General features: G+C 44.8%; 1 protein-coding gene across 2 annotated transcripts in view; it reads left to right on the top strand.

Moving 5' to 3' along the window:
- Positions 1 to 25,497, top strand: part of FILIP1 (filamin A interacting protein 1) — a 224,845-nt gene that overhangs the window by 114,082 nt on the left and 85,266 nt on the right. For both annotated transcript variants that reach the window (XM_059731266.1, XM_006262253.4), the window contains exons 3-4: positions 8,529 to 8,702; positions 17,788 to 17,966. In XM_059731266.1, coding sequence (XP_059587249.1) covers positions 8,529 to 8,702; positions 17,788 to 17,966 — 353 coding nt within the window. The remainder of the gene's footprint in view (positions 1 to 8,528; positions 8,703 to 17,787; positions 17,967 to 25,497) is intronic.

Genomic DNA, 25,497 nt, shown 5'->3' with positions numbered 1-25,497 from the left:
TGCCTTCACTCAGTCTACCTCAATACTGCTTTTTTGGCGGGGGGCGGGGGGGGGGGGGAGGGGAGCGTTGATTCCATGGGAAATTGCAGCTAGCACTGAATTTCCTGGCAATCATGACAATCGGTGACAATGCTGTTTTTTGTGGTTTCTGCAAAACCTGCAAAATGGCAATTTAGGTATGTTCATAACTAACCTGATAAAGAAGGCTGTCATCTATGGAAGCTTATGCCACTCTGTACCAGTTACTTTTTAAGGTGCCACCCTGCTCTGCCTTCTGCCTGGCTTCAGACTAACACAGCTAACTACCTCTCTCTACTCCAGGGATTAACTAATTTAGCTAAAGTGAAAAAAAAAATCACTTCTCTTTCTCCTAGGAAAACTATGCATGTATATAAGTTCTGAGAAACATCTAGCTTGTTAGCTTGACCAGAGTTATTATGCAAGTTACCCCCCTGCTTGCCCCACTCAGATCCAATCAAGATGCAGTAGTGCTCAGTGACAAGATCCATCTTTATAGCTTTGAAGCTGCCCTTGCAGTCTTTTTGTCTTACAGAGAAACATTTGACTCCCAAACAACACTCCTAGCTGGTTACTGTAACAGTACCTAGGGATATTTTGAAGAAGTGGGATTTTAATAGAAGGGCTATTTAGTGTTATATTATTCCAAAATACCTCAACCTAACATTTTGGTAGTGGGCTATTTTTTTTCCCTTCTATTTTTTTTCTGCTGTCAAGATACAAAATGTAGGAGATTTTTAAAAATAATTTAATTTCTTTTCTATTAAGGTAACAAGAGGAAGGAAGTTACAGAATTTAAACATTTGGATTTCTATTAGGAATATTCCACAAGTACAGTTGTTTGTTTATAATGAAAACTACAGCTGCCTGCATTCATTTTACCTAGATGAACAGCTACAGTGCAGATGCATAACCTCAGATGTGCAGCTGGAATTTTCAGAAACAAAGCTGATTCCATTATGTCTCAGCTAGTGTGGAACGCATCCACCAGATTCCCTTTAGAGGAGTGCAATGCAAGGCCTTGCTCGTTGTCTTTGTTAGCTGTATGTGAAAAACTTACAGTCTTTTTGTATTTAGGAAATAGCCACTGATAGGATCACAGCAGAGCAAAGGGAACCTGTGACCTTATCTAGTTTCTAATCCAGTACAGAGCAGCTGTTTCGCTGTTAATGACCTGAACTGTATAAAACAACAACACAAGTAATAAAATGTGTGGTCCTATCTGTGGTGTGACAGTTCTTTTCAAGCCATTAATCAGGAAAAATATGCCTGTAAACTCTGAACCTCTATTGGATGGTGCTTATGTAAGTATAAAGTTTGTCATGATGATTAGAAAGGCAATTTGGGGAAGTTAAAAATGCCACAGAAACTTCCCTTAAGTAATGATGGCATTACTTATGAATGACATAATTTGTCCTTGACTTTATCAAACTCTTCCCTAATAACTTGAGAAGTTCTCATTAAATTATTGTAGTGATTAGATCTCTTTGATCAGCAAATTCTAAATTAATCCCTATTGTCTGCAATGCATGATTACTAAGAGACAAATAATTCTGAGATGTAAACACTAATTAGCAGGAAGGTAACTTATATGGAGCTAAAATTCTAGAACAGAATTTAGGAAATTGATTATCATAGCATCTTGGGTAAGGGATATTTGCATCAATGAGTCATTGGTTAGAATCCTGTTCAGCCCATCTTTAAAAATAATTTTAAATAGGATTTCATAGTTGTTAGAGGCTGGAAGGGCCCTTACAGATCATTGGATCCAGCCCCCCTGCACTTAGGCAGGAAAGACTACTGGGATCAGATGACCCCAGCAAGATGGGCATCAAGACACCTCTTGAAGAGCTCCAGGGTGGGTGACTGTACCACCTCTAGGAGGAGCCTGTTCCTAGACCCTCGGCACTTGACTTGTAAAGAAGTTTTTTCCTTATGTTGAGCCTGAAGTGATCTTCAATCAGCTTGTGCCCATTATTTCTTGTCCTAGGGGGCCTTGGTGAATAGATGCTCCTCCAAGCCCTGATATATGCCCCTGATATACTTGTAGGTTGCCACCAAGTCCCCTCTGAGTCTTCTCTTCTCCAGGCTGAACAGCCCCAAGTCTTCCAGCCTCTCCTCATATGACCTGGTCTCTTGGCCTCTAATCATGCATGTGGCCCTCCTTTGGACTCTCAAGCTTCTCCATATCCTTCTTGAAGTGTGGCACTCAGAACTGGACACAGTACTCCAGTTGCTCTCTGACTAAGGCCAAGTGGAGCAGGAGGATGACATCCTAAGCCCTGCTCAAGATGCCTCAGTGGATGCATGCCAGTGTTTGATTAGCTCTGCCAGCTACAGCATTGGCGGCTCATGCTCATTTTGTTGTCAATCATGACACCCAGGTCTTATTCAGTTGTGATGCTGGCAAGCGTAGCACTGCTGAGCCTGTAAGTGTGTTGTGGATTATTTCTCTCCAGGTGTAGCACTTTACATTTCTCTGTGTTAAATGACATTCAGTTGAGGTCTGTCCAGCTCACAAGTCCATCCAGGTTGGCCTGTATTTCCAGCCTGTCTTCGAGTGCGACCACACTCCCCCATAGTTTGGTGTCATCAGTGAACTTTGAAAGTTTGCTTCAGATACCTGAATCCAAATTATCAATGAACATGTTGAAGAGCACTGGTCTGAGTACTGAGCCCTGTGGGATGCCACTGGTCACCTTCTGCCATGATGACTCCATTCCATCAATCCCTTTGGGTCCTACCATAGAGCCAATTGCCTAGCCACTGGACCATAAATTAGCTGAGGCCACATTCTCCCAATTTCACCATGAGGACATCATGGGAGACCAGGACAAAGGCATTTTTGAAGTCCAAGTATATGACATCAACCTCATTTACCCTATCCAGGTGGCGAGTTACCTGATTGTAGAAGGAAATGAGGTTGGTTTGGCATGACCTGCCTGTTACAAAGCCATGTTGGCTATCCTTTAGAATACTATCATTGGTTAGCCTGTGTATAATGGATTCTTTGATAATTTTCTCCAGGATTTTACCAGGGATTGGGGTCAAATTAATTGGCCTATAATCTCCTGGGTCCTCCCTTCTCTCTTTCTTAAAGATAGGTACCACACTGGCCTTTTTCCAGTCTTCTGGGTCCTCTCCCAAGTGCCACAAGTCTTCAAATAACTCTGCCATCTGTTGCACAGTGATGTTTACTAGTTCTTTTAGCACTTTTTGGTGTAGTTCATCCGGTCCTGCTGACTTGTAGATATTTAGCCTCTGTATGTGTTCCCCCATAAGATCTACACCAACTGAGGGAGGGTGGCCACCCTTGCCATGATGATCTGGTAGCATGCAAAACAGGCTAACACCCTTGGACTGGTGGCATACTGACATGAACTAATCATTCAGGAGTTCAGTTTTGTCCTGAGTGTTGGTTATCAGCCATCCCATTTCATTCATTGGGGTCCTATGCTTCCCTTGTTCTTTTTTTGACTTCGTATGTATCTAAAGGACTTTTTATTGTCCTTGATTCCAGTTGCCAGTTTGTATTCAGTTAGTGCTTTAGCTGTCCTGATCTGCTCCCTACAGGTGTGGGCTATTGCTGAATACTCCTCTTTGGTTGACATTCCCGACTTTCACCCCTTGTAAGCTTCTCATTTTAATTTCAGGAGGTCCATGACTTTCCTGTTGAGCCAAAGGGGCCTCCCAACACTTTTGCTGCCTTTCTTGTCAAAGGGCATGGACTTCCTTTGGGCTTTTAGAATGGCTTCCTTGAGGAACAACCATTTTTCTTGTACTCCGTTCCTCATTGGATCATGGTCCCACAGGGCCTTGCCAACCAATCTCCAGAGTTTGTAGAAATCAGTTTTCCTAAAATCAGGGATTTCTACAACGCTGGCCAATTTTCTTGACTTGTGGTGGATGGAGAAAGTGATCATCTCAAGGTAACTGTCACTGTGAGATGATCACTTTTTCCATCTACCTCAAGTCAAGAAATTGTTATAATTTAATAGCTCTCTGGTGGCTCCTGTGAAATAAATTTGACAGGCTCAGCCCACTTCCCAGTTAACAAATTTCTCATCACAAAACCTTATTTTAGTGGATGCTAAATAGCAGTTCTGACATCAGGCTCATGGAAAAGGCCCAAGACTGAGTTGGTATGGAGAACAGACTACACAGCAGAAATCACATTGCCGCAAATTGTCTGGGCACTGTGGGGAGGCTTGCACTATTGCTGCATAAGTCTTGTCAATAAATCAAGAAGTTTGGTTGCTAAGCTGTCTAAATGGGAAGTGGCTATTACTATGAGCTATGTTCTCTGACATAGTTAAGGGACAGCTGGACAGAGGTTTTAATGGGGTACAAATTTGTATTTTAGTACCAAAGGCAGGAGGTAGGTAGAACTCAGCCCCTTTGCAGTTCCAGCCCTAAAAATCTTTCTACTTTAACAAGTGAAAGTAATCTGGGTGTTAGTTTGCATTGATCCCAACTGTTATTTACAGCATTAAAATGAAGCAGCAACTTTATACAGATGTAAAGGAAAATGTAATAAAAGTAGAGCTTCAAAGACTGTACAATTTAAATAGCATATAAAAGCAAATGGGTATTTCTGTTCCTATCAATTGTAGTTATGAGTAAACATAAAAAGCTAAAAAAAAATTTAAATTGTTCATTTTCTAAGATCCCATACACTGAATGTAAAAAGCTGACTTGATTACTTTCAAACTTTCAAAAAAGTCTTCATTGAAAAGAAACTATTGAAATATCTAGTCATCTCCCATCTTGGGATATTCCTGCTTATCACATTGCCAAGGGAAAAATGGAGTAGAAAGATGGATTTCTTGTCACTAACAACCATGGGCTGTGATTTATAGGCAACTTTATTTCCAATCCAAAATCTCTTTCTCATGTCTGTGTCCTGAGTGATCCTGTACTTTATAAACAGCATTGAAGTGAATGGAGTCCTAAAGCATATCTGTCAGTAGGGATTGTAATATAGTCCCTCTCTGGTAGTCAAAAGTACTTTAGCATCACCCTTAATTTCCCACCCCTTTTTTCACCAAGTATTTATGTCTTTCTCCTAGGATTATTTTGCTTGCTATCTGTAAATGGCCTAGGCACTCAGGTTAGATTTAAGTGTCTGGTACCCTGAAACAAAACAGCACCACGTGAGTTCTTTGTTTCAGTGGAAAATCAGTCATTTGGAGGTAACATGAAATTATTAATTTCACAGGCCTGCTATTTTGGATTATTCCCTCTGGACCCAGAATGAGAAGTTTTAGGGAGACTAACTGGTTTTGTAAAAACTGAGAAATACTAGAAGTGATGGTGTTTTCTGTGAAGGAATCCCCTATGGTTCAGTGGTTGAGTCTTTGTCTATTGTACAGGAAATCTGAGTTTGATTCCCAGCTATGTATCCATCTACAACCATGGAGGCACCAAACACCTGGACGCAGTCTGGTCTTTGGATTCTGTCTCAGTGCCTAAAAAGAGGATGGAAGGGCTGGGCAGCCTCCACTCCTCCAGAAATTTCTACCCAGGCATATGCATCGAAGGTCTGGGTGGCCCTCATGCATACACTGTGATCCAGTAGGATCAACAGTTGGCACGTTGTCTGTAATCCTGGTGCCCATTAAATATCAAGAACAGTTACACTTCAGAACTCCTCCATTCCTGGTCTTGTTTTTATCAGATAAAATAAATTTCTATTCTGTTTATTATTAGCACAGGCCTTTTTTTTTTTTTTGCTCTGATGCATCCTAACAACCTGATGTAGAGGAATTTAATGCCCTCCCTGGCCAATTCACTTAAGGCTACTGCCAGGGCTGGCCACGCTCCCCCACCCACTCTCTCCCCCAGCTTCCCTATAGGCGAGGGCTGCTCTAGCATGTCCCGGCTTCTAGCCTGAGCCACTGCAGGCATGTGCCTGCATTTCCTGATGTGTATTCACTTGCCAGTTGGTTCAATCTAGGCAGGTTAGACTAACCTGGAAAGATTGAATCGATTTAGGTTCTGGCTTTTTGAATGTCTGTTCCTAGCCTAAGTGTTCCTTACAAGAATGGCAGGCTAGAACTCAGACTACTTAGTCTTTTTCATTACAGCTGATATCCTTGAAAAGATGATAATGTGAATGATGAATTAAAACCACAAAAGGGATTAGGTGCCTATAGTAGCAGAGTCATCAATGCTGGCTTCTTACATAATGTATGGGAAGGTTCAGGCACCTCAGAATAAGATTCACTACAGCTACTACACTGAGTGGGGAGCTGTCTAAGCTAGGCAATAGAAAATGGCACAAGCAGGGTTGGGTCATAAATCCTGACTATATTTGGGGCTTAGGCAGGCTAAAGAACTATCCTTCCAATACGCTTTCTTTCTCTGCTCCCATAAATCTGTGCTTTGCCATCCAAAATGTAACGGTTTCAACTGAAGCCTCTTCTAAACATATGTTCTACCCTGGTGGCTAAGGCACTCTTATGGGAGATGTTGGCTTGAATCCTCTGAGGTAGAGGAGGGAACTGCCGTAGGTCTCCCATATCCTGTATGTGAACTCTCACCCTCAAACTGATGGATGACGGTTGGAAGAGAGGACACTTTCATATCCTCTTTTTCTGTTGATCCTGATCTTTTAAGTATGCTCTAAGAATGGGGCTTAGATATGAACGAAGGTCTGGACCCTGAAAAGCAGGGCAATGTTTTGGAGTGAGGACTCACTTTAATAGAGCTCAGCTCCAAGCGTAGGCTGCTTTCAACCCAGCTGTACTGCTACCTCAGCCTCAGTCTCCACCTTGGTCACCACTCTGCACACAGTGCTGCCACTGCCACTTCTCCCCACTGTTATGAAGGCAAAGCCCCTTGAAACAAACACATTGAAATCCCCTGTTGCTGAAAAGCTGCAGAGGCACCCTGAGCTGAATTCAGCCTATAAGCCATAGGTTACTAATCCATGCTTTAAAAAGTTTTGGTGAAGTCCATGGAAGTTAGGTTCCTAAGTATTTTGAGGAGCTGGGCCAAAGCTACTTTGTATTCTTAATGCTGTAGCAGGGTTGGTGTGCTGTTGTAGCTATGAGAGACACTGATTTTTTGGTGACATATTTTATTGGACCAACTATATAGTTGAGAGAGATGCTAAATAAGCTTTCAGACACAATGTGCCCTTTGTCAGGTCTGAACACTTGATGGTTGAAAGATCACTAATATCTCTCCCAACTACAGAGTCAGTCCAGAAAAACTTTGCTTCTTTCAATACTTTCAAGACATTTTTATATATTGAAAATATATATCATGTCATTTTTGAGGCTTTTTATGGCTTCATTTGATTCCAGAAGCACTGGGCTCATGGTAACTAAGATACGTGATCTTTATGCCTGATAAATGTGAAAAAAAAAAATCACCAAAATATTCTTTACACTGTCTAAAACATTCCAGGAATATCAAAGACAGAGTAGATTCAGTAAAAATATTTTATTGGCATCAATTGGGATTGATCTGAATAATTGCATAATTTTTTGCTCAGTTTCTTTTTTTTTTTTTTTTAATGAATTGGAATACAAACATTTACTTTTAAAAACTATTAAGATTGCAAAGTCAAGCACTTACTAGTTAAGAAGCACCAGAATTACAGCTGCCTTAGATATCTTAATTTAATCTTGTGTGTTCTATATCATATATTCTTATTATATCATAACATATTCTTAGTTCTACAGGACTCCTTCAGGGTAGACAGTGAATGAAGCTGTAGGTTTAAAGGAACAAGGGTATTCTATTTTGGGGGTTGGCAATCTACAGGCTAGATCCATCCTGCTAGGCCATTGGATCTAGTTTACAAAGCTGAAGGGTGTAGCAGTGTTTGGTGACTGGGACTTCATCTGTATTACAATTTAGAGGTGGAGAGAAGTGGTGGTGGCAGTGGCAGTGGCCACATCCTAGTGCCAGCCCACCTTGGACCTGAGCTGGGGCATTGTGCCAGCCACCTAACAAGGTTGCCAACTGTTGTTCTCAATAGATTAAGGCTGTATGCTAGGGCCCTGGGTCACAGAATATTATTCCTGGCAGCTATAGACTTTATATGTGATCCTGGGCAAGTCATACTTCAGATATTCAAGGGGTCAAATTCAGTTCACACAGGCAAATTTTATTCAGAAACTTCCCAGCTATTGAGATCTTACATTGGTTTTATCTTTTTTTTTTGGCATGTGTACAGTACATGTTATACACACCGGGCACATCTACACGAGACAACATACTACGTCACCATAGCAATGAGCTATGGCAATGTAGCTTCAGTGGGCAAAAACTGTGGTACCGGAGCTATGTTGCCATAGTGACACACACCCTCACTTTAACATGTCACTATGGTGACATAGTGGCTAAAAATAACCGTGTGCTGACTAGAGGAAGTACTAGATAATGGCGCAGTAGCAATGGCACAGGAGGAGCACATGTAGAGTGTAGTTGCAGTGGTAAAAGTTAGTTTGTCTGCTGGTTGCAGGTTGTCTAATTGTACTGAATTGTAATTTTCACAGGCCAGGGAAGATGTGATCCATATGCTGAAGACAGAGAAGACCAAACCTGAAGTTTTAGAAGCTCACTATGGATCTGCGGCTCCAGAGAATGTCCTAAGAGTATTACACAGAGATGCAATCCTTGCTGAAGAAAAATCCATAGGGGAAGATGTCTATGAGAAACCTATTTCAGAGGTAAAAAAAAAAAACAACTTATGAAATTCCCTAGGATGGATAGAGATTCTCTTCAGGACCTAAAAAACCCCCCTCATTTACCTTGCATTCGAGAGGAGAATATTCAGCACTTATGAAAAATAAAAAGAACTAAAGAGGATGTGACTGTTTATCTGTCCCTAAGCCAATAGTACATTTTCCATGCAGTAACATTGGTTTGAATACAATCATAATACATCTGTCATGTTCCTTAGGGTTCTGCTTCCTACAGGTAAAGAACATGGAGGAAGGGGAGGATGCAGGGGAGGTGTGGGGTTGAGGCTGCACTCCCCTTCTGTCACTGTCCTTGGCTGACTAGGGGGAGCCCCAGAGCCAGGGCTCCTACTACACCCCAGCCACAGGCTACAACTGTGCAGTGTGCCTCATTTGGCAGGGGACAGTGGCAATAGCATGCAGGTTCCTCCTTCCAGAGCCTGTTTCCTGCCACCCCTTCCCCCAAAGTCCCCTCCTGGTTGGGAGCAGGTGCTGGAAGGAAGAACCTGTGCACAGCCACCATTGTCCCCAGATGATGTGGGCATTGTCCCTGTGGGCCTTCCCTCCTCCACCCCAGGTCAACCAGGGACAGCAGCAGCGGTGTTGGCAGGAAGCAGGTTCTTCTTTCCCACTTTCACTATTGTTTTACTGTTCCCTGCCCATCTTCCTGGTATGCCACACTGCACTTTAGGAAATCACTGATCCACCAATAGTCATATTAGCTGTTCACATGATGATAAACTATCTCAGACTGATGTTGATCTCACTTTTGTAAACCTATAGTGACTATATGTTTGGAAGAAACACACCTTTGTATCTATGGATCTCACACCTTCATAAACCCATAGTGACACTCCATGTTTGGAAGATATTCCCTCCCACCCCTGACTGAAGGGAGTCAGAAGAATCCCCAAATTACAACTGTGGGATTTGATCCTGGAATTGAAGTCTGCTGAATTATACTACCATATAACAGATCTGAGATCAAGTAAGGTCCTTGTGTCTGATGGAGTACTCAGCACATCACACAAAGTGTAAAAGGGCATCTTTGGTCTCCATTAAGTTTTGTGGAGTACCCAACAATGGGTTTGTCTACACATGCATTAATGCACATTAAATCTAGTATCTCAGGGCATTTTTACACATGCTCTGGGAGGCATAGGGTGGGTGGGGGACATGTTTTAATTAACCAGCCACACTAATTAAAAGTGCCTGAGCATCAGCGTGTATCAGCATCCCCATGCTGAAAAATGATGGTGGGGCGCTTTGAACTAAAGCTCGTTCAACGAGGGAAAGAAGAGGGAAAATACCTTTTCTCTCTTGTGGCAGAGAGAACATGGACCAATGGCTTGAGGTTACAGCAAAGCAGGTTTAAGCTGGATATCAGGAAAAACTTCTTCACTGTTAAAACAGTTAGGCAGTGGAATAGACTGCCTAGGGAATTTGTGAACTTTCTATCACTAGAGGATAAATGAGCTTTAGTTCAAAGCACCCCAATGCCATTTTTCAGTGTGAGGATGCTGATACACATGATGCTAGGCTCTGCTAGAATGTGTTAATTTTCACACTCCAGAAGACTTGATTAATCTTCTGGATTTCCAGCATATTGGAACAGGCTTTGTGCATGTGTATAGGAGCCCTGAGTCAATTGTGAGGTACTAGGAAAATGCACATTAGCCTGTCTTAATGCACATTTACTAAATAGCACAGTTTCAGTGACACTTTAATGTGCATTAAAATAGGCTAATGCATATTAAAGCATGTGTAGATGCACTTGATATATAGTAAGTCACAATTTATGTACACTTTTGCAAAGTTCCCTGGCTACTGGAATACTGCACTATTCATAATTAACTGTTGGTTAGAAGATATTTTAAAAGATGCTGTTATACTTTTAATCTGGTATCTAGTAAACAAAATCAATTGTAGTATTCAGGGACAGCATAGAAAGTGCAAAAATCTTAGAAGTCTTAGAGAAACAGAACTGGAAAGGACCTCCAGAAATCATCTAGTTCAACTTCCTGCCTGAAGTAGGATCATCCTTATCCAAACCATCCTACACAATACATAATATGAACTCTTCATAGATTCATAGATTCATAGATGTTAGGGTCGGAAGGGACCTCAATAGATCATCAAGTCCGACCCCCTGCATAAGCAGGAAAGAGTGCTGGGTCTAAATGACCCCAGCTAGCTACTCGTCTAACCTCCTCTTGAAGACCCCCAGGGTAGGGGAGAGCACCACCTCCCTTGGGAGCCCGTTCCAGACCTTGGCCACTCGAACTGTGAAGAAGTTCTTCCTAATGTCCAGTCTAAATCTGCTCTCTGCTAGCTTGTGGCCATTGTTTCTTGTAACCCCCGGGGGCGCCTTGGTGAATAAATCCTCACCAATTTCCTTCTGTGCCCCCGTGATGAACTTATAGGCAGCCACAAGGTCGCCTCTCAACCTTCTCTTGCGGAGGCTGAAAAGGTCCAGTTTCTCTAGTCTCTCCTCGTAGGGCTTGGTCTGCAGGCCCTTGACCATACGAGTTGCCCTTCGCTGTACCCTCTCCAGGTTATCCGCATCCTTCTTGAAGTGTGGCGCCCAGAATTGCACGCAGTACTCCAACTGCGGTCTGACCAACGCCCTATAGAGGGGAAGTATCACCTCCCTGGACCTATTTGTCATGCATCTGCTGATGCACGATAAAGTGCCATTGGCTTTTCTGATGGCTTCGTCACACTGCCGACTCATGTTCATCTTGGAGTCCACTAGGACTCCAAGATCCCTTTCCACCTCTGTGCCACCCAGCAGGTCATTCCCTAGGCTGTAGGTGTGCTGGACATTTTTCCTCCCTAGGTGCAGCACTTTGCATTTCTCCTTGTTGAACTGCATCCTGTTGTTTTCTGCCCACTTGTCCAGCCTATCCAGGTCTGCCTGCAGCTGTTCCCTGCCCTCCGGCGTGTCCACTTCTCCCCATAGCTTTGTGTCATCTGCAAACTTGGACAGAGTACATTTCACTCCCTTGTCCAAGTCGCTGATGAAGACATTAAAGAGTATCGGTCCAAGGACCGAACCCTGCGGGACCCCACTGCCCACACCCTTCCAGGTCGAGACCGACCCATCTACCACGACTCTTTGGGTGCGACCCTCTAGCCAATTCGCCACCCACCGGACTGTGCAGTCATCCACATCACAGCCTCTTAATTTGTTCACCAGTATGGGGTGGGATACCGTATCGAAGGCCTTCCTGAAGTCCAGGTATACGACATCCACCCCTCCTCCTGTGTCCAGGCGTTTCGTAACCTGGTCATAGAAAGAGACTAGGTTGGTCAGGCACGATCTGCCCGCCACAAACCCATGCTGGTTTCCCCTCAGCATAATTTGTCCTGCTGGGCTCTCACAAATGTGAGCCTTGATAATTTTTTCAAATACTTTACCAAGGATGGAGGTGAGACTGACCGGCCTATAGTTGCCCGGGTCCTCCTTCCTCCCCTTTTTGAAAATGGGGACCACGTTAGCCCTTTTCCAGTCCTCCGGGACTTGGCCTGTGCGCCACGAGCATTCGAATATTCCCGCCAGTGGCTCTGCAATGACGTTGGCCAGTGCCTTCAGCACCCTCGGATGGAGCCCATCTGGGCCTGCCGACTTAAAGGCATCCAGTTCTTCCAAGTGACTCTGCATCACCTCAGGATCTACGCATGGAAGTCTGGTGCCTTGCTGCTGCCTCTCTACAACCCCAGTGAGAGACTTGTCGTGCCCCTCGCTTAGGAACACTGAGGCAAAGAACTCGTTGAGGAGTTCAGCCTTGTCCCCTCTATCTGTCACCAATTGCTTCTGCCCATTTAGCAGGGGTCCTATTCCTCCCTGGGCCTTCCTTTTACTCCCTATGTATCTAAAAAACAATTTCTTGTTGTCCTTTACTTGGGTTGCCATCCTCAGCTCCATGGTAGCTTTGGCCCGCCTAACTGCCTCCCTACAAGCACGAGCAGAGGAGGTATATTCATCTTTAGTGATCTCACCCTGTTTCCACTTTTTATGTGCTCCCCTTTTGGCTCTTAGGCTGCCCTGGATTTCTCTGGTCAGCCATGGAAGCCTCCTGGCCCCTTTCCCTCTTTTGCCTCGCTCGGGGATCGTCTTGCTTTGTGCCCAAAGGATCGTTTCCTTTAGGCACAGCCACCCTTCTTGGGCACCCATCCCATCAAAACTCCTACTCTGCAGTGCTTCCTTGACTAATCGCCTGAGTGCAATGAGATCAGCTTTCCTAAAGTCTAGCACTTTCACCCTACTAGTTACCTTACCCACTCGCCGTCTTATGTTGAATTCTATCATAAGGTGATCACTGTCTCCCAGATAGCTACCGATTTGGAGGTCCCCTATCATGTCATCTCCCGTTGCCAATACCAGATCCAGTATGGCATTCCCCCTAGTGGGACCATGCACCTCCTGGGTCAGGTGGAGGTCCTGTACACAAGTTAGAAACCTGCGTGAGCGATGGGACCTTGCTGTCTGCGTCTCCCAGCAGATGTCCGGGTAGTTTAGGTCCCCCATGACTACCGCCTCTTTAGCTTTTATGGTCTCCGAGAGTTGCCTCAGGAGCCCCGCATCTATTTCTTCCCCTTGGTGTGGGGGTCTGTAACAGGCCCCTACCACCAAATCCCTTTCTCCTTGCCCCCCATGTAGCCTAACCCACAATCCTTCTACTTCCTCAGCCTCGGATTCTGTCTTGATGAGGGTTGATGTATATTGCTCACTGACATAAAGTCTTTCTTCCCCGACCTGTCCTTTCTGTACAATCTATAGCCCTCAATATGTACCGCCCAGTCATGGGATGAATCCCACCAGGTCTCTGTTAGCCCCACTAAGTCATAGGTATTTAGTGCAAGGAGGAGCGCTAGTTCATCCTGCTTGTTCCCCATGCTCCTAGCATTAGTATATAGGCACTTGAGCCCTGCGACTGGCGCCTTTGCTGCCCCCCCGCTCCCAGTCCCATGGGGCCCATCGTTTCTTACCTTCTTGTTCCTTACCTGTTCTGTTGTGCTGGCCTCCCCATGGCTTTCAGGTTCCCAATGTTCTCCTTCTTCAGTCTGGGCTGTCCTTGTGGGTGCCACATGGTTTGGAGGTCCACAGCTTCCCCTGCCCTCGTACTCCCCTCCCCCCGACGAGCCTAGTTTAAAGCCCGCCGGAGGAGATCCGCCAACCTAGAAGAAAACACACGCTTACCTTTGGGGGGACAGGTGAAGCCCATCCCAGCTGAGCATGTCCCTCGTCGTGATGTGCGGGTCATGGTCCAGGAAGCCGAAGCCTGCCTCGAGACACCACTGCCGAAGCCGCCAGTTGGTCTCTCTGATGCAGTTCTCCTGCCGTCTTCCTCGTCCGGTCACTGGTAGGATGGAAGAGAAAACCACCTGGGCACCGAACTCCCTCAGCACGCCGCCCAGAGCACAGTAGTCCGCCATCAAGTGATCGGGGGTTCTCCTGGCCGCATCATTAGTACCCACATGGACTAGGACCATGGGGTAATAATCGGTGGGCTTGATCCTGGCCTGGATTACCTCCGTCACATCCCGAATCTTTGCTCCAGGGAGGCAGCATACCTCTCGTGCCGAGGGGTCCTGGCGACAGATGGGTCCTTCCGTACCTCTCAGGATGGAGTCTCCTATGACGAGCACACGTCGCCTCTTCCTCTGGGTCATCGTGGATCTCTTGATCTGTTTGGGGTGTGAAGAACGTGGTGTTTCTTCTTGCCCAAGGGTGTCCTCCTCCCCTTCCATCTCCTGCAGGGTCGCCAGGGCCTCGTACCTGTTCACCAGTCGGACTGGAGAAGCTGGTACCGGTTCTCTGCGTGCCGCTCCGGTCCTGGCTGTGACCGTCTGCCACTCTGCTGCGGAGGGCACTCCCCGGGCTGCTTCTTCCTTGGGTGCCTGGGCCTGCAGGGAAAGGAAATAACTGTCAATTTCATCCTCCGCCTCCCTGATACCCCTCAGCCTGCTAACCTCCTCCCGGAGCTCCCTCACCTGCGCCTCCAGGGCCCTAAGACGGGCACCTGCTGGACAGGTGTGGGGGCCCCCAATCTCTGCTCCCCCCGGCCCTGCTGGGGATCCCCCACAGGCCAGGAGGTAGGGGGACACCGGCTCCCCCATGGGCTCGGTCTGGGTGGAGGCCTCAGACCTGCCCCGGGTAGCCTTGTCCCCTGGGCAGAGGCCCTAGCAGTACTCCTCGTAGACACCATTCTACAAGCTGCTGTTTGTAGACCTGCGCGGTGTCTACGCCCTACCCCTACAGGAGTCCCACTCCTGGCCCTCCTGGCCCGCCCTCCGGCGCGAACGCCCGCGCAAACGCCGGCGTGCTCTTACAGATCTATGAAATCTTACAGATCTGTAATCTCTTCAGAGATTTCATAAAACTGCTGTTAACCCTGACACAACACAGACCTAATACCCTAACCTGCCAGCAGGGAAACCATGGCAGCCACATATTCTGCTTCTATGAAATGTTGTCAATTTATACTCAGGAGATCCTAGGTAGAGGACCATGCTCCCCACCACAGATGAAAGTAAAAACCCCTATGGGCCATACCAATATGATCATTGTGTAAAATTCCTTCCTGACTCCAAATATGGTTATCAGTCTGAACCTGTGCAGATGGGCAAGAATCTCTAGCCAGGAACTTCTGGCTTTAGTCCCAGCAGAAACATTGGTACACCACAGTTAAAATCCTCAGCCTTGGCTGTAGCCAACACCCAATGCCTCTGAGAAAGGCTTAAAAACACCCTGACACATGTAAGGGAAAGCAGGAGAGAGGCAATCAGCAAAGGCCAGAAGCCTGGGAAATACCAATAGAACATAGGCGTAGCTATGCCTAGGTCATTCCCGACCAGTGACTGTCCAACCTCTACTTGAACACCTCCAGTGATGGAGAGTCCGCACATTCCCTAGGCAGTCTATTCCACTGCCTCACTGTTCTAACAGTTTTTCCTGATACCCAGCCTAAACCTACCTTGCTGTAACCTCAAGCCATTGTCCATGTCCTCTCTGCAGCAAGAGAGAAAAGGTGCTTTCCCTCTTCTTTATGGCAGCCCTTCAAGTATTTGAAGACTGCTATAATGTTCTCACTTAAGCACCTATTCTGCAAGCCCTTTATCATCTTTGTCACCCATCTCTGGGCCCTTTCTAACTTCTCTATGTCCTTTATAAAATGAGGAGCCCAGAACTACACCTAATACTCTAGATGAGGCCTACTTAGTGCTGAGTAGAGAGGCACTATCACCTTCCTCGTCTTGCATCTAATTCTTCTATGGATGCATCCCCAAATCACTTATCCCTTTTGTGAGGCTGCATCACACTGTAGACTCATACTAAGTCTGTGGTCTACCAAGACTCCTAGACCCTTCTTGATAGTGCTGCCATCCAGCCAGCTGTCACCCATTTTGTATTTGTGTTTTTGATTATTCTTCCCAAGGTGTAGCCCCTTCCATTTGTCTGCTTTGAACTCCATACTGTCAGCTTCAGCCCATCTTTCCAATTTATGGAGATCCTTCTGCATTGTACTCCCACCCTCTGACATGTTCACTATTCTTCCCAGTTTTGTGTTGTCTGCACTAGCTCATGAAGCTTTCTATGTCAGCATCTAAATCATTAATAAACACATTGAACAGCACTGAATACATGAAGATACATGAAATATTCAGAAACAGCACTAAAATAGCATAACAGGAATTTTATCTAAAAAGGACTTTGGTCTTGTGAGGTCTCCATTCACTGTAAAAACAATCCTGTCCAGAAAGCTTATTATAAAAATGGTTGGCATTAAAATACTGTGATGATATTTTCTGGCTTTAGAAGACCTTCTCTCCCAATATGAATCCATGCCAGGCTGTCTCTCCTTCATGAAATTTCATGAACATCTCTGATTAAGATATTTAATATCTAAAGGATTGTTTCAAAAGGGCTGCAGTCCTTTTATCCTCTTCCCCTTAGCCCATACAGTGATATTATAAAACAGTACTTGGCATGTGCAGTCTTGGCTATTCTCATTCCTATAATGAGTAGATTGAGTGTAGTCTGTGAAGAACCCAATAAAAACCTTGGAGGTACATGAACAGAAAGGTACTGTATTTATCTAGCCAAATATGATATTTGTTATAGCTCACATGAGAATGTACTTTCACAGGAATGTATGCTGTGACTATGCTGAAGTTACACAGTCCAGCTTTCAATCTTGAGCATTTAGCTTGAGAGCCAACACCCACATTTACCCATCTAAATTCCCATTTAGATACTCAATTGCAACATTTAAGACACAGGTACATGAACAAGCTTCTGTGAGGTACGTCAAGGCAGGGATTTACAGTATACTATTCTTGGTAACTGCCTGTGAGTGCATTTTACCCTATGACAAATTAAAGCTATTCCACTGTAGTTTACCCTTATTTCATTGTGTGGGACAAACTGCCATGGGGTAGTCCCATTTACCCTGGGGTAAAGTTTATACATGGGCAGTAATCACAGAGGAGCTAGTGCATCATAGGTGGCAGGCCCTACATACCCACCCTCTTTTATTACACAGAAACTTAAATGTGTTTGCATGCACTTAAGTACCAAACATTAAGCATAAATATTTTTGCATTGGCATCTCCCTTCTGCTGTTCTCAGGCATTCAGTTGCCATTGACTTCTGTAGTTCCTGAGGATGTTTGTCACATTACACGAGTTGCTGATCACGTAATAGGCTTAGGTTCTCAGAAGATCATTGTTTCAGTCCTGCCTGCTGCGTGGTGCAAAACACACCAGTCTTCTTTAAGTCAGTGAGAGGACAGTGTGCATAGCACCTCATCACAACGGGGCCTCAATGCTGGACAAGTATTACTCATTATCCTGAAACTCTGCAAGATTCTGTCTTTTACATATTTGAGAACTAAGCACATGTTTCTTGTCACAATACACTATAAATTAGATTTTTTCCCCCCTACAATTAACCTTATTCCTAGTCACTGCTTTATGTAAAGTCCAAGACAAAATTGTTGAACTTGCATTTACCAAATGTAACATCCTTGGTTAGGAAAACAATTTCTTCTCTTTTTAAACAATCCAGCTGGACAGACTTGAAGAAAAGCAGAAGGAGACTTACCGACGCATGTTGGAACAGCTCCTGCTGGCAGAGAAGTGCCACCGGCGCACAGTTTATGAGCTGGAAAATGAGAAGCATAAGCATACGGATTACATGAACAAGAGTGATGACTTTACCAACCTCTTGGAGCAGGAGCGTGAAAGGTGAGCATTAGAGACAGTAAATAAAAGGTCCTCAACCTCTTGAAACTTTCTCTCTTAAGATGTGAAATATTTTTTAAATGACTCCCACGCAAACCAGTCGTAAAGTGTCACTACAGTCATATTATTAGTACAACATTGTTCAAGTCTAGAATAGGGAGAATACCAGCACCATTCCTGTGAGCTTGCTCTTGAATTTAAACATGGATTTGCTTTGGCCGCTCACATCCATTTTGTGTTCATCTTCTAGAAGCTTTTTAGGGAGTTCAAATTTTATTTCAATTGGTTATATATTTAACTGACACATTCAACTAAATTAAACTGATGTGCTGTGTTTTCTTTTTCTTTTTTTGTTTTGTTTTGTTTGTTTATTTTTTTTATGAGCTGGGACACTGCTTATCACAGCAGGAGGACTAGGTTTCCAAAACCACACATTAAAACACTAGCACACAAGCAAGAAGATCACGCAGACTTGCTTCTAAGATTGTGAATTTACAATTTCTGCTGGCACTTTTGAAGAAAGATGCTTCAGGCAAGTTGTGTGCTTTAACATTTTCTCAAACTTGCCTAGTCTTTCCTATCTGCTACCTTTTCCTAACCAATTCAGTGCCCAGATGGCCATGTCACCATGGTGGCCTCCATGCTAAGCCTGGGACCACTGCTGAGAAACGAATCCTACCCACTTCTTCCACTCCACTCTCCTCCAGTGAAAGTGTATGGGAGGGCTTGTTTCTCAGTGATGGCCCAAGGCTGGCCAGAGAAGTGATATAGGCCTGGCTCACACATTCTTCAAGTACTTGTTGTTACAGAGTTATGCTCATTAAGTCAGGGAACAGAGATAGTAAGCAATTTTTGTGACCAAGCAAAACTAACCAATTCAGGTACTTTTTTACTTGAGATACATGGAGGTATTGTGACAGGGCAAGGTTATGGTTCCAGAGTCTGAGCCTATTCCAGACTCATTTCAAAGGCTGCTCCCCAGTCAATACAGCTGAAAAGAGGTGCCTAGTCACTAAGGCTGAAAAGTTATAGGTATCTGGATGTAATAGTATGTACATTGTTCCCTTGTGTGCTGTTGCCTACAGAAACTGTCATGCCCTAACTATTCCAGCCCAATGAGCTGCTAAATGTTAAGTACACTGAGTTAATTACTTGTTGCTGTATACTTCCTAGCTGGGTCCAAGCTATCTTTGCATAGATGGAGTATTTCTTGGTTGTACTGGTCTCATTTCTCTATTTTTTAAACATGCTTAGTTCACTAAGCAACTTTAAAGAGCACAAATTCTGCTGCATCTTTCCCAAGCATTTACAATATTCCATTTAGAGCACATGAGGAAGTATTTTAGCTTATTTTTCCAGTTAAAGACTATAACTGTCACAGTTCTTTTATATATTATTTTATATGGATATGCATAGGTGGTTATGTATGCCTACTGAAATACTACATAAATACACCCTGACCCAAAGTGCATTAAAGTCAATAGGATGCTTCCCATTATCTTCACTAATTTGGGACCAGGACTTTTGCAGTTTAGAAATTATCGTGATAAATTGTTCTAATGTAACCTGATTTACTTCCTATACCTCAACAAATTCATTCACTTCAATTTGTCATTTATTGCCTTATCCTCAGCCCAATTCAATCATGTAGGATGCTAAACAGAACCAAATGATGCTCTATTTATCTTTGCTGACCTGCACTGATATTTTTCCCAGTGATTTGAAGTTCAGAAATTTTACCTCCCATTAGTAATTCTCAGGTGTCTAGATCCCTCTCCATTTTCATTATCTCCTTTTTCTCTGCTCCATTGTGTCTCTCAAGCTTTAATTTTTTACACTCTTTAAGTGTTATGCAAACAGTGATAAGGAGAATCTGAATTTAAATGTATATTGAAACCAGGTCCCTTAGAAACAGCCAAATCTATTTGCTACAGTCACCAATGCATCTGTAGCTAGCAGCTGGGGGAAACTGCACCTTTTGAAGCCCTTTTGATGTAGGTTGAGTGACAAGAAGAATCTGATGTTGCTGTTTAATCTTTTTTGTTGGTTTAAGATCTTAATGAGAGAAATCATTTCACATTCAGCAATGACCCAATGGGGAAAAATGGTATGTGACTGAACATGGAAAATTGGGCATGCACTTTCCTCTTAAAAGTAGTCCTTCTAGATCACTTACAAGGCAGATTATTAAAATCACCACAGGATGGAAACTGTTAATTAATTTAGACTTAAATATCTCAACTCTCTCTCTTTGGTAGGCAGATCCCTTAGGTTCTGACTGTGGAAAAACTTGATTCAGTAATTTTTTATGTTTTGAAAATTGGAAGTAAAATCCTTTGAAGGATTAATTGAGAGAGAGAGAGAGAGAGAGAGAGGTTGATGGAATGAATCAGCAGAAAAATCCCAGCTGCAGTCAGCAAGGCTTTTTGTCAAAGGATGGGGTTTGTAACGGGAAGATAAACAGTGATGAGAAGAAAATACATGGAAAACTCAGCTTCAGTTCAGGATCCTAACATTTCCCTAGTCCTCATTAGTGATATTCACTTTATAATATTATAATATTTATAATATAATCAGTATCTATGTATACTAACTTGATCCACAGATGTCAATGCACTTTAAAAACATTAACATATCAGATATTTCTAATCAACCTCCACTTTACATACTGAGAAAAATGGCACAGAGAGCTATGATTTGCCAGAACCAAAAAATCTGTATACGAACATGGCTTATTCTCCTCAAAAACAAAAAAAGTGGAAAATTGGCAGGAAAAGAATAGGAGTGTTCAAAACTGATCCAGCTTGGAAAGTGGTTGGACCATTTTTGTAGACAGGATGGTTTAGGAAATATACAAGAAGTAAGGATGTTTGGAGATAAATTTTATTGAACTAACTGTATAGGTCAGGGGGTGCATCTACATGAGATGTTTAGTGTGCAACAGACTAATTCTACTGTGCATTAACACATCACATCAAAAGCCATGCTAATGCGCAATAGAATTAGTCTGCTGCACATTACCATCACAAAAAGACCATGCACCAGCACTAGTGCACAGTAGCACTGGCTACTGCGCATTTAGTTAGTACCTCATATTAGAGGTAACAAACAATGCACTGTAACAACAGTACACTAATGGACATGTAGACACGCCCAGCAAGTCATTAAACAAGCTTTTGAGCACAATGTGCTCTTTTTCAGGTTGAGCAACCTAAGATCATTTCTGAAGAATGGCATGTTGTACCCCAAAAGCTTATTTAACCTCTCTCCTAAGTATCTATTTGGTCCAATAAAAGATACCACCAAAATTCCTTGCTTCCAGTTTGGAGAGGTGTCACAACATGGCTGGAGGTGTTTGACTGCCAGTTTTAATAGCTTGTTTCTGAAAGTCTTGATAGAAAAAAAACAATCCTATAAGAAGACAACAGCTCTACAGTAGGGAGAGAGAATGGAGAGATCACATAGTATAAACAGAAGGTGCTCCTAGAGCAGGGGTTGTCAACTGGGGGTACACGTACCACCAGGGGTACTTGAGAAGGCCCTAAGGGGTACGTGTGAGTGGGCGGAGATGGAGTGCTGCCATGTGCCATCCCACGCTGCCGCACAGGCACTGCCCGCCTAGCTGGACGCGGTGGGGGTGGGGAGCTTGCATGCGGCAGCTGCTGCCACTCTGCATTTGGCCATGCACCAACCCCCCGCCCCCACACACATTCTGCTCCAGGGGTACACTGCTCTGTGTCTGCCTGCCGAGACTACACTGATTCAAAAAGGTTGAAAACCCTTGTCCTTAAGGAAAGATGGCCTCACTGTGTTGTCAGTATCTTTATTGTTGTCAGTCATAAAGATTGAACTAAAACTTCATCTCTGGTTTCTTAGCTCTGGACTTTAAGAGGCAAGTCTGCCTCTCCACCCTTGCCTATTTTTATCAGAGTATGTACATTCTTCTTCTCTTTCAATGCTGTACTCCTCTAACCTCTACTGTGTAGTAAAGTTTACTAGTCATCTCTTCTTGATCTTTCAATATCTCTAACTGCTCAAACACATTTCTACGGTTAATGGAGACCAGTGTTATTTTTGGTGTAACCCTGGGAGTGACGCTACATGCACCCTCACCTGAATAATGAGATCCTGGGGTACCCGGTAGCCAGTAGCCCTGCCCAGTCCCCCTGGGAAGCTGCTGCAGTGCCCCGAGTGGAGAACCTCCCCGTACAATCAAGCACCCTTGCAGACAATTTCAAACTATTTACAGGATTTAACTATTTACAACATAACAAATAATCGTTAAATAAGCACATGGATACACTGTCTAATAAACCCTCAAGAACTTATTTACACAGTCTCTCACTTGCACATGATGTTCTGGGGATCCCATGTGCACTGCCCCTGGCGGGGTATCTCAGGGAGCGGGACTATTTGTGTCCCTGCACATGATTTGTGGACGCTCCCTGGCACTGGTATCTGTCTCAGTGCTCCTGGGGTCTCCGGGCAGCAAGCAGCGACCCCTCTGCAGTTCCTGCAAGACAGCCTTCCCCTGCCTTTGACCCCCTTCCCTGGTTCTGCTGGGAGCAGTATCTGGGCTGCAGGCTATAGCAACCCTCCTGCCCCACACAGCCTCACAGCCCCAGCAAATGCAGCCCCTCCCAGGGCTTTGCCTGCCCCTGGGGCCCCTCACCCATCAGGGAAACTAGGGCAGACTGCAGCAGTCCCCACCAATTTATGTACTGCTGTGCTCACCCAGCCACACCGGCTGCAGTCAGGTCTCTCCAGGCTTGGATTCTCCACACAAGCAGTCCCTGCCTGATCCTGCCACCACAGCTTCTCCACTGCTGCTCCTGCAGGCCTCTCTCAGGAGCTCTCCAAGGGACCACTGTGCTGAGACTCTGAATCTGGTCTCCAGCCTGTCCCTCAGCCCCCCTCTCTCTCTTGTTCCCCCAGCCCCCCATGCAGGAAAAACTGCTCCCCCTTTTATCCAAGCCTCTCAGCCAATCCCAGCTCAGGGCCCTTCCCAGGCTTTTGCTAAGGGCTTTCTTTCAAAACTGTGCTGGGGTTACATCACCCCTCCCACTTCTAACAGGGCTGCTTCCAAACAGCTTCACTTGCCCTCAGAGCCTACAGTGTCCCCTCTGGGACAAACGCTGTCTCTCTGCCAGGCAGCTCTTCCCATTCTGTTCAGGTGGGTCCATTTTTTAAAGGCTGCTACATTGGGAAAGGCTGTTAACCTGATAAATTCTTCAGGGTTATCTAGGGATCAGCCTGAACCCTTCCACTGAACCAGTTATCTAGGCTTTGTATTACATTTGTCATCATCCTCTCTTCCTACCCAGACTGAATCTTTCTACCCAAACCACAAGAAAATCCAGAATTTTACAAAGAGGGATACAGAAGCAATGAATGGTGCTATGAGGGTGGCTTCAATCCCATTCCTGGGTCCCTCCATATACTGGGGTGGGCAGAGTATGCCACAGAAACAGGCAGGGACTTAAGTCTCCAAATCAGATAACAATCTCCACCCCATTCCCCTCAACTCTTAGCACCCCCTTCCCTTCCCTTCCCTTCCCTTCCCTTCCCTTCCCTTCCCTTCCCTTCCCTTCCCTTCCCTTCCCTTCCCTTCCCTCTGTGCTTAGCTGCATCTCCTCTCCTACTTTCCCTCTGCTGCTACTGCTGTCCCCAGATGACCTTGGTGTAAGGGAAGCTCCAGAACCGCTCATACCCCACTCCAGCTCCACTTCAGCTGGGCTGCGCAAGGAGCCATGCTCAGCCAGGGACAACAGCAGCAGTGACAGTGGGCAGGTTTCCCTGCCCGAGCCAGCTCCTGGGCTGGTGGGGAACACCTGGGGGACCACGCAAAGAGGGGAAACCTGTTGCTGCTGTCACTGCTGCTGTCCTACGTTAAGCCCAGCTCACCTCTGCTGCCTGGCTGGACTGATGTAGTGGTTCTGGATCTGTGCTGTCCCTGTGGCAGTCAGAGATAGTGGAGATGGTGGCAAGGAGGGAAGGGGTGGAATGATATAGAAGAGGATGTATCACTGAGCATGAAGGAGAAGTGGAGGGGGAAATTCTTACCTGCTTTTGGGACTTAAAAAAGGTCCACAGCTGCTGCTCCCTTGGCATGGCCTGAAAGGAGGGTGTGATTGCAACACTGTGCCACCTCTGAATCCTTCCCTGCTGCTCACACCCCTCACTTTCTTCTCCCCTGTCCTAGTCCCCACTGTAAGGCCTTCAACTCAAATTTTGTAGCTTTGTGGTACTTGCATTTATACTCAGAACCCTCTCACTCAACCTCCCTTCTCCTCAAGTCTTTGAAAACAGGGAGTAGCCTCCATTTCTCCCCTACCCAATACCCTGAGAGCACTAATTAATGTCTACCACACTGAGTTTTTAAGGGAAACAAGATGCCACATAATGGCCAACACTTCCTTATTCATAAAGTCTCCTGTGGGAGTGAAGATTCTAGGTAAAGCTTTCCCTGTGTCTAGGAAAGGGCAGAGTTAATCCCTCATTTAAGCTATGGCTGAAACCTTTGTACAGTTGTAAAGGCTTCTGGATACTGAATGTGGCAGACTCACTTCCCACACTGCCCTGGTGCTATCTGTAGAAATTCAATAGGCAGAAAGAACAGTGATTTCTAGATGGTACTCCATCTTGCTGGAAAAAAATGATACGTGGAAAGGAAAGGCCACTTAGAGCTGTCAAGAAAATATAGAAAGAAAGGCTGAGGACTACCAGGCCCACTCTTCAAAGACATCAGTGGGGTACAAGGGAAACTGGGGGAAAAGAGAAGTGGGTAAAACAGGATGACATCTAGGGTAGGACACTACAGAGGGCAAGGACTGATGCAGCAATGGCATTGTACAGTGAGCTTTCTCAGCACAACCCTGTAATGCTCCTCCCCAGGATTCAACCACAGATTTGACAGCCCAGATCAGTGGCCCTGTCAGGCTGGTTGCAGCTGAGATAGTTCTTGGGTGTGTCCATGGCTCCAAAAACCTCTGCTCAGGGCAGAGGTTGGCACAGCCACAGTGGTATTAGGCTGCTGCCCCATCCCCACTCCCAGGTCAGCAGAGATGAGCATAGAAATGGAATGAAATATATAGTGCCATTAAAGAACTTATACCAGTCTTGTGCCATGGGCATGTATTTGTCAAACAAATGCTTTAACATGGTCATATTAATTCAATGGAAACCCTGATCTTGCAGTTAAAACCATGATCTTGCTTAGAGAGGCAGAGAAGCCTTTTAGATCCAGCTGAGGTATTTTACAAAACGCTTGCAGGTGTTAACACTTACCAATTTGATTCAGAGGCACTGACTCCATGGGTGCTCTGGGGCTCAAGCACCCACTGAATAAAATTAGGGGGTGCTCAGCACCCATGAGCCACAGCTGTTTTGGTTTTACATTAGATATGTGGCTGCTTGCAGACACTATAAAAAATGGAAGAAGCAGCGTGTTACTTCAACCCAGCTCTGTAGTATCTGTAAAGATCAGGCACTTCAGTAGGGCTTTTACCTAATATCTGACTGAATTTACCACAAC

This window comes from Alligator mississippiensis, chromosome 1 (assembly GCF_030867095.1).
Source record: "Alligator mississippiensis isolate rAllMis1 chromosome 1, rAllMis1, whole genome shotgun sequence".
Taxonomy (NCBI): Eukaryota; Metazoa; Chordata; order Crocodylia; family Alligatoridae; genus Alligator; species Alligator mississippiensis.
The sequence above is the reverse complement of the archived record's forward strand: the minus strand, read 5'-3'. Positions and strand labels throughout refer to the sequence as shown.